General features: G+C 36.8%; 4 protein-coding genes across 5 annotated transcripts; 1 reads left to right on the plus strand and 3 right to left on the minus strand.

Moving 5' to 3' along the window:
• The first annotated feature begins 87 nt into the window (after positions 1 to 87).
• On the plus strand, positions 88 to 3990 carry LOC108568082 (putative defense protein Hdd11). Of its 2 annotated transcripts, XM_017928991.1 has the most exons (5): positions 88 to 729; positions 2493 to 2849; positions 2919 to 3053; positions 3259 to 3347; positions 3791 to 3990. In XM_017928991.1, exons 2-5 carry the CDS (start codon positions 2526 to 2528, stop codon positions 3858 to 3860), a joined length of 618 nt encoding a protein of 205 aa, XP_017784480.1. In that variant the 5' UTR covers positions 88 to 729; positions 2493 to 2525; the 3' UTR covers positions 3861 to 3990. The 2 variants fall into 2 exon arrangements, with proteins under 2 accessions (XP_017784480.1, XP_017784481.1); XM_017928992.1 differs by lacking the exon at positions 2919 to 3053.
• Positions 3991 to 5552, minus strand: LOC108568081 (transcription elongation factor S-II). Its single transcript, XM_017928990.1, has 4 exons — positions 5337 to 5552; positions 4788 to 5166; positions 4447 to 4728; positions 3991 to 4384 (listed from the first exon to the last, which is right to left on the minus strand). The coding sequence occupies exons 1-4, from the start codon at positions 5403 to 5405 to the stop codon at positions 4242 to 4244; spliced, it is 873 nt and encodes a 290-aa protein (XP_017784479.1). The 5' UTR covers positions 5406 to 5552; the 3' UTR covers positions 3991 to 4241.
• Positions 5553 to 6831: 1279 nt separating this feature from the next.
• LOC108568007 (integrin beta-PS-like) lies at positions 6832 to 9604 on the minus strand. Its single transcript, XM_017928849.1, has 6 exons — positions 9460 to 9604; positions 8985 to 9391; positions 8670 to 8911; positions 7528 to 8560; positions 7196 to 7470; positions 6832 to 7135 (listed from the first exon to the last, which is right to left on the minus strand). The coding sequence occupies exons 1-6, from the start codon at positions 9589 to 9591 to the stop codon at positions 6885 to 6887; spliced, it is 2340 nt and encodes a 779-aa protein (XP_017784338.1). The 5' UTR covers positions 9592 to 9604; the 3' UTR covers positions 6832 to 6884.
• A 241-nt stretch (positions 9605 to 9845) lies between these two features.
• LOC108568018 (ETS-related transcription factor Elf-3-like) lies at positions 9846 to 11810 on the minus strand. The gene is made up of 5 exons (XM_017928862.1): positions 11745 to 11810; positions 10453 to 10623; positions 10314 to 10388; positions 10065 to 10260; positions 9846 to 10005 (listed from the first exon to the last, which is right to left on the minus strand). The coding sequence occupies exons 1-5, from the start codon at positions 11779 to 11781 to the stop codon at positions 9897 to 9899; spliced, it is 588 nt and encodes a 195-aa protein (XP_017784351.1). The 5' UTR covers positions 11782 to 11810; the 3' UTR covers positions 9846 to 9896.
• Between the last annotated feature and the right edge of the window lie 344 nt (positions 11811 to 12154).

Here is a 12154-nt window from a genome sequence, read left to right on the forward strand (position 1 = left end):
AACTATATTTGATTCTTCTGCAATCAAACATAAAAAAGGAATTCACAATTCATAATTGATTATGAACTAAGTTCAATTTAAATTTGAACTCTGTTCTGAACGTAACATTAACTTTATATATTTCTGTTATTTCTTATTTCAAATTAGCTGCTTAAAATCTATCATGTTTTTTGTACACCCGAAATCTCTATATACGTTATTAGTGTAAAAAGATAGATTGCGCAATTGAACGACTTTCACTTCTGAGGCAGAAAAAATATGTTAATTCTGAACCTGATAAAAGCACAAACTGTTTATTAAAAAAATAATAAATGAATTGCGACCCTCGACAAAAGATGATCGTAATACCAAAATCGAGGAAATCCGGTTAGAGAAACAAGGGAGGGTGGGGGAACGAGGAAACCCCTGCAGATCGCAAAAGATTTATTGATGCGTGTGTTTAAAGGATCGATCTCGTTGCTCAATACACTTACCATTTGCTCAATAGATTCGGATGTAGCAAGTAGAAATGGTTGACATTTGAATTACCACATGAGGTTGCAGCCGCCACCGTTCTTCGGTCCCCACCGGTGGCGATCCTTCGAAGGCTCGAAACTCCTCGAGGCGTCGATCGAAAGCAAGTAAAACTTGGGGAGTCGGCAGAAAATTTTCATTATTCGACGTCGTTTCGACAAAACAGCATCGAAGAAAACAAAAGCCGCCTGACGGTATCTTTCAACTTTCCGACAGGTGAGAAAACAAAGAAACAACCCTTAAATCGCCAACTATTTTTTCTCTCTCTCTCTCGTTTTGTTTGTTTCGATTGCAAAAGCGAGAATTAATTATTTTGCCATTAATATTACAACTTACTTTCCCTTTTTTTTATCTTCTGATCTCGTAATTAATTTTACTTTAATTAATTCTCTTTGCTCTCGTGTATTTCAATGCTATTTTTTCTGTTTCCTTGTTGTCCTCAATTTACTCGTAATTAACGCGATTGTTTCGTGATTTAAATTGCATTGCATTTCTCGCACCCGTTGCTAACTATTTTTTCTTTGAATTGTGCAACATCGATCGCTGTTAGTTTTACAACGCCATATTCAAAGTTTGTTACTTAACTCATGCAATTGCTAATTTTGAAATATAGATGTGTATTTACTTTATGAAATAATATAATAGATTTAAATTTATGCGTTTCATAAACTTGGAAACGATTGATTGATTCAATTAACTTTTGGTTCGAAGTACAGTGGAACCTCGCATAACGAGCATTTCGCTTAACCAGCAAAATGAATTGTAAGAAAAATGACGAGAGACGTTACGCATAACGAGTGACGAGGAGAAGAGAAGTCTCGAATTGTGCGCCTGCTACTATATTTTCAAAACTTATGTACATTATTATGAGTATTTTTTAATATATTAACTATCTTTGATTGTTTTTGTAATTTTTGTTTATAGCGGACTATAATATAATAGGTCAAACCATTATTATAATATATAAACATATATGTACGCTTTTCTATATAAACAAATATAAACTAACTTCACCGTATGTGAATGGGAAAACTGTCCCTGGTGTTAGTAGTCATTTTGGAAATAGGTTCCACTGTATTTGAAAATATTTTAGTAATACCTTACAAAAGATGATATTACTGATTAATTAATGTAAAAAGATATTACATTAACAAAAATCGAAAAAAAAAAATAAAATTTTATTAACGGTTATAACGCTGATTTATCTGATCCGCTTTTTATAATAGCAGCGGTATAAAGGAAATGTCCAAAATTATGATTATTTCAAAACAGCAGATTTTCGAAATTTTCTTTATTATTTTGATGAAATACAATTCATTATTTCTTTTAAGATCTATTTTAAGGTACATTCCGGAACTTGTATGTGTTATAAAAATATCCGAATTTTATTTATAACCAACTTCTACTGCATTTAAGAATACATAAATGTAAGTAAAACAATGGAAAAAGATACTGTGAGATATTACGTTTAGGGTATTTACAAGAATATCGTGGTACATTTAAGAATATGTGGAATGAAAGAACGTTTCTGATTTGAATGTACTTGACCAAAGCTTCCAAGGAAGTTTAATTGCGTGTAACTAAAAAAAGCACAGATAATTGTTAGATACAATCGTCCGAAAACATTCCGGAAGACATGTATATTTTTATATAATTGCTTTCTATTTTTTTTTGCATCGTGCATCAAATTAAAAGTCAGCAAACAATTAATTTGCGAAGGTCTAATCCGCCTCTCAATAACACCAAGTAGGAGAAGTGAATGAGCGAGTGACATGCAAAGTAGCGTAAAGGATAATAACGGAATAAGGAGCAACGTTTTAATGACCTAATAAAATACACAGAGATAGAAACAAAGACAGAAAAAGTAAAAGTGTGGTAGTAATAATGATTGTACAAAGTTTATACGCGCCGTTTAACATAAAATCAAGGCCTGCTCTCATTCATCTCGTATTTCTTGTGCGTTTTGTTCTTGGAATCAGGACTTCGATAACTGAAAACCAGCAACCAACGACATGGTGTCTGCAACAGTGTTTGTAACCTTGTCGATGATGGTGGCCATGGCAACGGCATACTCGGGCGGCGCTCCTGAGGATGTCTGCGTGGACATGACCCCTAAGCATTCTGTCGATCCGCAAAAATCTGCGTTCCCCTACAAGATCACCACCGACCACGAAACAGTCAAGGCCGGAGATAAAGTGAAAATCACCATTAGCGGACCGAAACCCTTCAAAGGTTTCCTGCTTCAGGTCAGGGATGGCAAAGAGGCCGTTGGCAAGTTCAACGTGGACGACTCCGACAAGTACGTCAAGACCATCAACTGCTTTTCCAAGAAACAGGTACGATTCCTTCGTTTTAGGTTCGATTTACTCTTTATTTGTTCGCTGTGGTGACAATTATCTTTCCAGGTGTTCCACGATCCTTTAGAAAAACATATCAATTACATGATTCGTCAATCAATAAACCTCTTTCACAGTATTGTGAACAAAATCTTCCCATTGAAACACATGTTTTTCTACAATGGCAACAAAGCCAGCAAACACGTGGGTAGACAATATCTGCATTTGCGGGACGCACACCAAACACATTTGATGATTGGTACCAAATACACATGATCATACCATTTAAAACACGCGCGACACCCGCACCACTACACTCATATGGTTCAAGAACTGACTAAAACTGTTTACTTACTTTTGAATTGCTCAACATTAACTCTTTATGTTTTTCCTTCTTTTTAACTTTTAGAACGCAGCCACCCATAAGAATTCGGCCGAAAAGGAGTCTTTGACTTTGGAATGGGTCGCACCTGAGGCTGCAAAATCCTACACAGTACAGTAAGTAGTAAATTGAAACAGTATGCTAACTTTTGACTTTAAGTATCAAAAGCACTTTCAATTATTATATTAGTATTTCCGAATTGGTAAATTATCAATGAATTAACAAAACATGTTTGGGCAAACTGAAATTATTTATTGGTCATTATTGAAAACAACGTAATTTCAAAACCAACAATGATTGTCACATTTATGAAAAGAAAACAAACAAATTTTTTAACAAATTGCTTTCATTGTACTTAATACTTAGAAACAAATGAACACTATTCGTGACGTACAGTATAAAGTGATTAGTTACTTCTCAAAATATAGTGAAAAATATGACGTAATCTTTCGAACGACAATGATTAATATTTAGCAAATATTAAATCGCACAAACGATAGATTCGATATCCAAATTATTTACTTTAATTAACGTATTTTATTTTTCTTTGTTTTCACAGCGCAACCGTTGCCGAAAACGGCGGAGTATTCTGGGCGAACCACGCGACGGCCAAGATCACAGTCCAATGAAAACACCAAGGATCGGTTACGGTCTAATTTTCTATTGCAGAATCGTTCACGATAGTTATCTTCAAAATTATTTATTTAGATTAAACAGCAAAAAAAACCATCATCATTATAATAATAGGGATAATTTTCCAAAAAGAAAATTAAAAAATTTGTACAAGAAATTAATATGGTCCATATACATGTTTCTTCTTCTTTTCGCTATAGTTGGTAAAAGATGCTGCACTTTAGAATACATTTTTTCTTTCAATTACCAAAGAATACGCTATATTTTCGTCTCGTTCTTCTCTTTCAGCTACTCTTTCGCAATATTTGATAGGTTTACTTGAAAATAAAAGGAAGGGATGATGAAGAAAAGAAGGAAATAATAAGAGGGGGAAAAACCTAACAGAACTTCCAGCGGTTGCCGCACTCGTTGCACAGCACGAAGGTGGTCATAGGTTCATCCGATGAGCGCGTCTGTAACTGGTTGTATGTGCAGTTTTTCTTCTTGCATTTGCCGCATTTCAACATCTCCGTTTTGGTACCTGGATAATAAGAAAGTGAATGATGTATGTGGTCGCGATTAAAAAGCAGTTAGAGAGAATACCTTGCACCGTTGCTAATTGAGCGTCGTTGATGGCTTCCTTCATGAAGCGCTCCCTGATTTTCTTAATCTCATCGTTAGCCATCTCTTCCGCAGTCATCGTGGCCAATCTCGCGGCCGTTACAGCGCCTATTCTGAAGTTTGTGCGCAGCGTGGGGTTCTTCGCGTCTTTCAGATTGGCGATGCGTGATCGTACACGGTTTTTGTACCTCATATCGGTGTTTTTGAATTCGTGGAAGATCGCCTCCTCTAGTTCTTCCGCTAATTCCTCGGGAGAGGCACAACCTTGCAAAGTTGATAAGTTTAAGATCAAGTGGTGACAATGGGTCATTTATTATTGTTACCTTCAAAATCTTCTCCATCAACATTGAGTGCCACAGACAACATTTCCCTGCATTTTAATCGGACAGAGTCTGTGGTGTTGGAGCTGCTGGGTGGGAACGTGTTCTGTAGTTTCTTGTCCTTATCCTTGTCTTCCTTTCCTTTATCATCTTTATCCTTCTTTGACTTTGAGGAAGAGCTGGATGAGTCCTTGCCAGGTGTATTGGATAGGAACTTTTTCCAATTTTTTATCAGAGTCTTGGCCAAACTTATGACCTCCTCATCTTTGGTGGATTTCCTCAGAGCGTTGACGGTCATGCCGATTCGCGTCTTCGTCAGCACATCCAAATTAATGTCTATCTTCTGCAATTCCTTCAGCAAATCCAATGCCTGCTCCTGACCCTAACCACAAAAAAATATATTTACTTAAATTTATTGAATACTCCTTGCGAGTGCTTAGTATTCCTATTAATTCTTGCATTTCAAGAATGCGCGCGAGCCGCTACGATGCATGGACGATGTGATGATGATGATAATAATAATAGTACGATCGTGTTTTATTTTAGACTTACGCTTCCGTCGTCGGAGGTCATCTTCGTAAGCTTCTTCTGGATTCGCATGACCGAGTCCTCTACGCTCATCTTCGTTTTGTATTGATGAGTGGTTTTAACGTGCTGAACTATTCGTAAACTTTTACAAAAACAGTTGGAATTCACACAGACTTAGACACTTCGAGACGATGCAACACACCTCATCATAAGACGCGTAATGGCGCTGTTTTGACAGCGGCATTTGTATTTCGGAATCGAAACGCGCCGGTTCTGCCAACGCAAAGAAATAAAACTCAGATCTGTTCTGTTTCTTCTACTCAGAAAAGAGTGAATGTATGTAACTTAGCTCGCACAACGGAGCGCAAGTAGCCATATTATCAATGCCATAATAAGTGATAAGAAAACATAACTCAATAAAAAAAACACAACTACATAGATATTCTTAAACAGAAATAATCAAAAATAAAGAAATATATCTATAGGCAAGTATATAAATAGACAAATTACAAAAACAACTGAGACATATACAGTGGAATCTCTATAGACTATTCTCGAGCAGGAATCTATCAGCTGTTATCACAGTTTGGAAGGTCTCGGATAGGTATAAAAGTTTTGATAGTTTGTAGTATCGAACCACAAGAAACATAAATAACAATAAAAATTAATTTCGGAAGTATGGATAAAAATAAACAAATAAATTATTAAATTTAAACTGTCTATATACGCTGACATCCTCCATACTCTATAAAATCTCCATGGAAGTCAGAAGGGGAACCGTGTTAGCATTTAATCATTTAATAAAATTGTTTGTGCATTCTAAAAAATATAATTTGCGGTAGGCAAGGAAGGGCAAGATACAGTTCGGAGAATCCAATAGATTTATCCTAAACAGATGAGCTGCAGATCTGTCGTGCCCTGTTCGCAATCTCTTACTTTTTCGCAAATCCGAGTCTCATAAACCATGGTTTATTTCCCACTTCCGCATTTCAACGATAATATCTGTTGCCTTTAATACTAGACAACTTCTCATGCGTCTGTTGCCACTTTACAATTCTCTACGCGTGATTTCCTGCAGATATGTGAAAGAGACCTCTTGGTTCTTCACATCCAGTGTATGTCCCTGCTTCCTTTAAAGATCCTAATGCAGCCTTAATTTTCGATAGCGTCCATCGCACATCTGGAATCGGAGAATAAAACGCAGAAAGTAATTCTATTTCAAATTTATGAATTTTTTAAAAAATATTTTTTAATAGCTATTTAGATGTATTAAAAAATATTTATGAATACACAAAGGTAGAAAAACTATTTTTTTAAAGGACACATGAATTTAAAAGGTATTAATTGAAATTGAATATTCGAGACAATATTTCTTAGCTTAAATGAAATAACTACAAAAAGCTAATCGATTTACAGTCTATATTTTACTGTAAAATAAATACTAATTATATTTTATTTATATATAAATAATATTTTGATTATGATTATGAAACGAGTGCTAAAAAAACATCATTCGTTCAATTTTTGAAACAAAATTTCTTTGGATATACTTCGCGTTACATTATGTTTAAATTATTCGGTCTCCTGAATCTCTTGCATCTGCTGTTCATCTTTTTTTTGCATTTCATTGAAGGTCGGATTCTCGAATCTGGTGACCGGAGTCTTGAATAGGGGATTGTCGTTGCGGTTCCAATTCGCCTGCTTCCGTTCGTTCTCGAATTTCGCGTATTCCCTGCGATCGTGTATTGTTGTGCAGAGCTTCCAGATGACCAGCGTTAAAATACCAACGATGATAGTGCTCAGAATGACGCCGAAGACGAGCGCTGTGTATGCGTTATTATGAATTATTTTTTATTTATATTTTGATGATTCGCTGATTTTACCTAATATGTCGATCGGTTTTGAGCATCTCATCTTGCTCTCGGCGTCGACGGAGATGTCCTTGTCGTCGTTGTAAAAGTAACTGAAGACCATGACGCAGTTTTGCTCGATCGGCAGTTTACAGACTTTTCGGAAGTCTGAGTCTTCGGTTTCCTCCGATTCCTTGATTTGTTTCACTTTGTTGAACTGATACTGGGAGCAGCTTATATCACAACTGTCTTTGAGTTTACCAGAGTTGTAGGTTTTGCATTGGACGCAATCCTGGAGCTCTTCGCATCTGAAACATGAAAACCAAATTAATCCGTCCATTTATTTTATGATGATGATGTTCTACTTTCGGCCGGAGCAGGTGGCGCATTCCTCGCAGTACGTCCCGTAGTAACCGCTCTCGCATGTGCATTTGCCACATTCGCAGGTGCCTTTGCTGTTGCAGACATTGTTGAAGTGGGTGCAAGGAGCCAAATTGGTAGGACACTGGCATTCTTCACCAGTGAAACCTGCGTCGCACTTGCACTTTTTACAGTCGCATTTTCCGTTTCCGTTGCATATTTTGCCATCGCTGCTTTTGCGGCAGGAGTAGTCGTCGCATTCGCAATACTTGCCGTAGATGTGCTCGTCGGGATTCTGCCGTTTATTGCATTCGCATACCGAACATTTGCAGACACCAAGGCCGGAGCATATTTCTTTTGTGGCGTTCGATTGCATGCAGGAAGCGATGTCGTTGGTGGTGAAGCTCTCGCTGTTGCATTCGCATTGTTTTCCGTAATGCCCGGAATTGCAGCTGCACAAACCGCAGACGAGCGCTCCCTTCTTCTTGCATCTATCCGAATTGTTCTTCTGTTGCTGCTCGCAATCGCAGTTGCAGTGCACGTCGAGATCAAGCAGTAGAGTCTCGCTGAAGGTTCCCGGTTTGATGCGGATTTGGTGTTTGGACTTGCTGCAGTCCAACACTTTGATCTTTGCAACGAAGTTGATTACCTCTCCGGCGTGCACCGCTTTGCATCCGTTCTCGATCTTCGACTTGCAGTCTGCCTCGTAGGTGATCTGAACAGCGCTGCTGGAGTCGTCGGTGATCTTAATCACGTCCGAGATATCCCTGTAAAATTTCGTGATAAGATATAGCAGATCCGATTGGGCATTCAATCTGGCCGTAGCAGTATTTTCGATCTCGTTCTGCATCGCCTCGTACACGCTATAAATGTTGTCGTTGGCGATTGCGAAGAAGATGTTAAAGCCTAGCTGCTTGGCCAGGTGGTTGATGTGCGAGATCGATGGGTAATCATAAACTAGATCGTGAGTGTATTGATTGTCGGTCATAAAGCAGAGGCCAGGATTCGGCTCGACGACACCCGCCAATTTTCCATCACCTGCACAAACATAATCTTATCATACACTATAAAATAACAAGATTTCATGTTAATATTAACATTGTTGATAATAGTAATAATAATAATAAATTATAATATTGAAAGAGACCTGCTATGTGAGAGGTTGCGTCCGTTGAAAACACGATTATTCTTCGTGCGGTTTCTCGCCAACCAATAACATCCTTGCAAACCATGGCTTGCATGAGAGCGTCGAAACCGCCCTCAGGAGTATCCTGATTGCCCGATTCCTTCGCAGCTGCAACCTCCTTGGAGAAGGTTTCGCCGTTATTGAGAGATTGGTAATTGATGAAACTGTAAGCTGGCACGCAGTTACTGCACGGTTTTTTTCTCCTACACAACAGCAATAACAATAAATAAATAATCTCATAAAAAATGAACTCGTGTGTCCAAGAATTTGACCTACTTATTGGGTTCCGTGTTGACGAAAGGCATATCGACTTTATCGACGAAGCTGCCGAAACCGATCTTAAAATTGGTGGTGATGTTCCTCATCGTTTCGATGAGCCTGTCGCCGAGCAAGGCGAGGTTAATCTTGTACTTCTTCATCGAGTACGACAGATCAATTATGTAATATAGATCGATGGGGAAATTGGAGGCCTGCGCGTACTGAAAATTCATCTTGTACTCTTCGCCTTTTCGAAGTACAAGCTTAACGTGCTGCGGCTTCAGTTGGATGGGATCTAGGTTGGCTTGCGATTGAAGGTTCTTATTGCTCAGAATCGTAAACTTGCTCTTTGGATCCTCCGCCTTTCCCAAGAAGCATTCGTTCTGCGTGTCCCCGGATCTGTAGCAGTGCTGTTTGTTCGGACCCTGCAACATCATGGACATCGAAAGCAAATTTAATTTAGTACCACCATATGACTCTTGCAAATACTAACCGGTTCCGAGCACCAAGCGCATCCATACTCTTGGATGCATTCGCTGCAGTTGCTTTTGGTAATGCAACTCTGCGCGAACACCTTTGGGAGTGTCACAATTGCGAGTATTACGAGTAATGCGTGAAGCAACATTGTGAACAGCGCGAACTGACTAAGAATACTAAATTATAATATTCAACTTGAAGCGGATGCAAGAGGCGATAACAAACGGAAACTTTGGTTAGTGATTAAATAAATACCGATTCACTATAAATTTGCTATCTTGAACATTATTTAAATATAGAAATATCAAAAATTGTTTTGTACACACGATTTTTTGTGGTTCCATTTACTGCATTCATTACGTAGAAGGGATCAATTATTAATTATTATTTTTTTTGCGATAATTTTCTTTAATAGTTTTTATACAAATATACAAAAGTTAACAATATAAAATATTAATCAAGGATTGGATTTTTCGTCCTCCAGCCGGTCGCCCTTGGACCGAACTTGTAGACCAACCGTCGACCGGCGACAGGAAGCAGCACCTTCGTTCTGTAATAATACCTGAAAAGAAAGAAAAAGCTTAATATTTTCATATAATATTCAAAGGCATCATATCCTACCGCATTGCTCTGCTCAACTTCTCGTAGTTCATCTTCGTATTGTTCTTGCGATTACCCCACATCTGCGCCACTTTCTCGCTCTGCACGAACTTGAACGTACCTTCGGCGTAGTTGTCCCATTTGATTAAACTCGGACACGTCCTCTCGTCCAAGAGGAGATTCCGCAGGAATTCCCACAGCTTACCCATTCGTTTCCCTGATCAATCTAATTATCAAAGATCGTTTTCAATTGAATAATGAAATGCTTACCTTCGCTGATGCTTTTTTTACTTTGGTAGATGGTCGTTTTCAAAGCCTGATCATCGTACGCGTTGTTGTTGAAATCTGCAGGAAAGATCAAAATTCGAAAGAAAATTCACTTCTGTTGTTCTGCATCAAACGTATTTACTTGTTTGGTTGTTATGACAGCAATTGTTTAAGCAATAGTAGGAGCAGACGTTGCCGAAGGTTTGGTGCTGCTGATTGTCTTTTGGTTCTTTGCAGGTCGTTGGAAATAATAGCCTATCGAAATCTACGTGAGCGTTCACTTCCTCCACGATCCACCGGAAAAACGGATCATCTACGGCAAACAAGAGGAATATAAATATTTGCATATATCAAATACGACATCAGACATTGCAAATAATATATGTATTGACACTAATCCAATGCAATTTCATTAAATATGAATATATTTTATATTGAAAATAAGATTGATTTAAATAAACAATATAATGTAAAACAATTTAATAAGAAAGTGTTTATCAAGAATGATGCGAAGATGTACGATGATTTGGTTGCATATCTAGATATTTGTTTTTAATTTATAAATATTATCTAATAGTCAGAAACGTTTTAAGTCCTAATTTGAACGAAATAAGTGCCAATAAAATAGGATGGAAGATCTATAGATCAATGGACTTTGATAACTATTGTAATTATTAATAATTATAATGATCTGTATGTACGTATTTATTTTAATTTATTCTTTTGTACGAAGATTGTTATAAACAAATATTATTATAAAATATTTTGACTGAATATTAATTAAAAATAATATAATTAGTGTAAAATTAGCAAATGCAGTCGATTCCATTTAATCGGGACATATCGGGAAGTCCAGATTAAGTGGCTGGCTCAATTATCCGAAGTTCTATTTCCATTTGTTATTTACTCGGTTTTGTTTCCGTTTATTAGAAAATATCCCTAATTCTCGCCTGTCCCGATTAACCGGTGTCACAATTAAGCGGATTTTACAAATTAAATAATTTTTATAATTTAAATATATTTAAATTGGGATCATTAAGAGTTTACGTTTCAATAAAAATTAACATTAAATTATAAACAAAAAATTAAAAAATGGATTTAGAACACTTTCAAAATAAACAGCTCATATAAATATTTAATGCCCTTTGTAGCAGTTGACTTTAAGTTTTTTATTAGTATTATTATGTATGAACATGTTTAATTTTTGTTTTGACTTTTGTAATAAATCATTAATAATAATTATTAAAAAATCTAATAACAACGTTGATTGTTTTCTTTCTTTTAAAATTAGTGATATAAGAGTGCATCATTATTAAATTGTATTGGATTTTGAATTCAAATAATCGAGTTTACATTGAACGTCAAATATGTAAAATTTAAATTGGATTTAAGCTGGAAAGTTTTAAGTTTAAGTTCGAGCACTTCGTCACTTACCTTCCGTTAAGCCGGTGATATCCCATTGTTTGGTCATCGTTGTATCGAACGGCAGACAGGAGGTGATTAGAGTGCTCGCCGTCAAGATCATTCACGAACTAGCTAATATTAAAGTAAATAAGTGAATTAAGTATCGGCTTATATCTATCCATTTCCATACACGAAAGATAAACAACCCTTCGTCGCATCCAGACTCGAAGATAAAGCGCTCACTAATCTCCCAGCAAGATTAGATATTATATATATATAATTCGCATTCGCGCTTACGTACAATTATTTGCAATTGACTCTCAATATTGGCATTTTAGCGGCTCGAATTACATTACATCGATTAGATTGAGGCAGGTTTCAGATTCTGTCGACGTTTTATCTTATTTATTTTTTTTGTATTTACACTCAACAACAATTTG

Source organism: Nicrophorus vespilloides, unplaced genomic scaffold, assembly GCF_001412225.1.
Source record: "Nicrophorus vespilloides isolate i.1.1-1 unplaced genomic scaffold, Nicve_v1.0, whole genome shotgun sequence".
NCBI classification, from domain to species: domain Eukaryota; kingdom Metazoa; phylum Arthropoda; class Insecta; order Coleoptera; family Silphidae; genus Nicrophorus; species Nicrophorus vespilloides.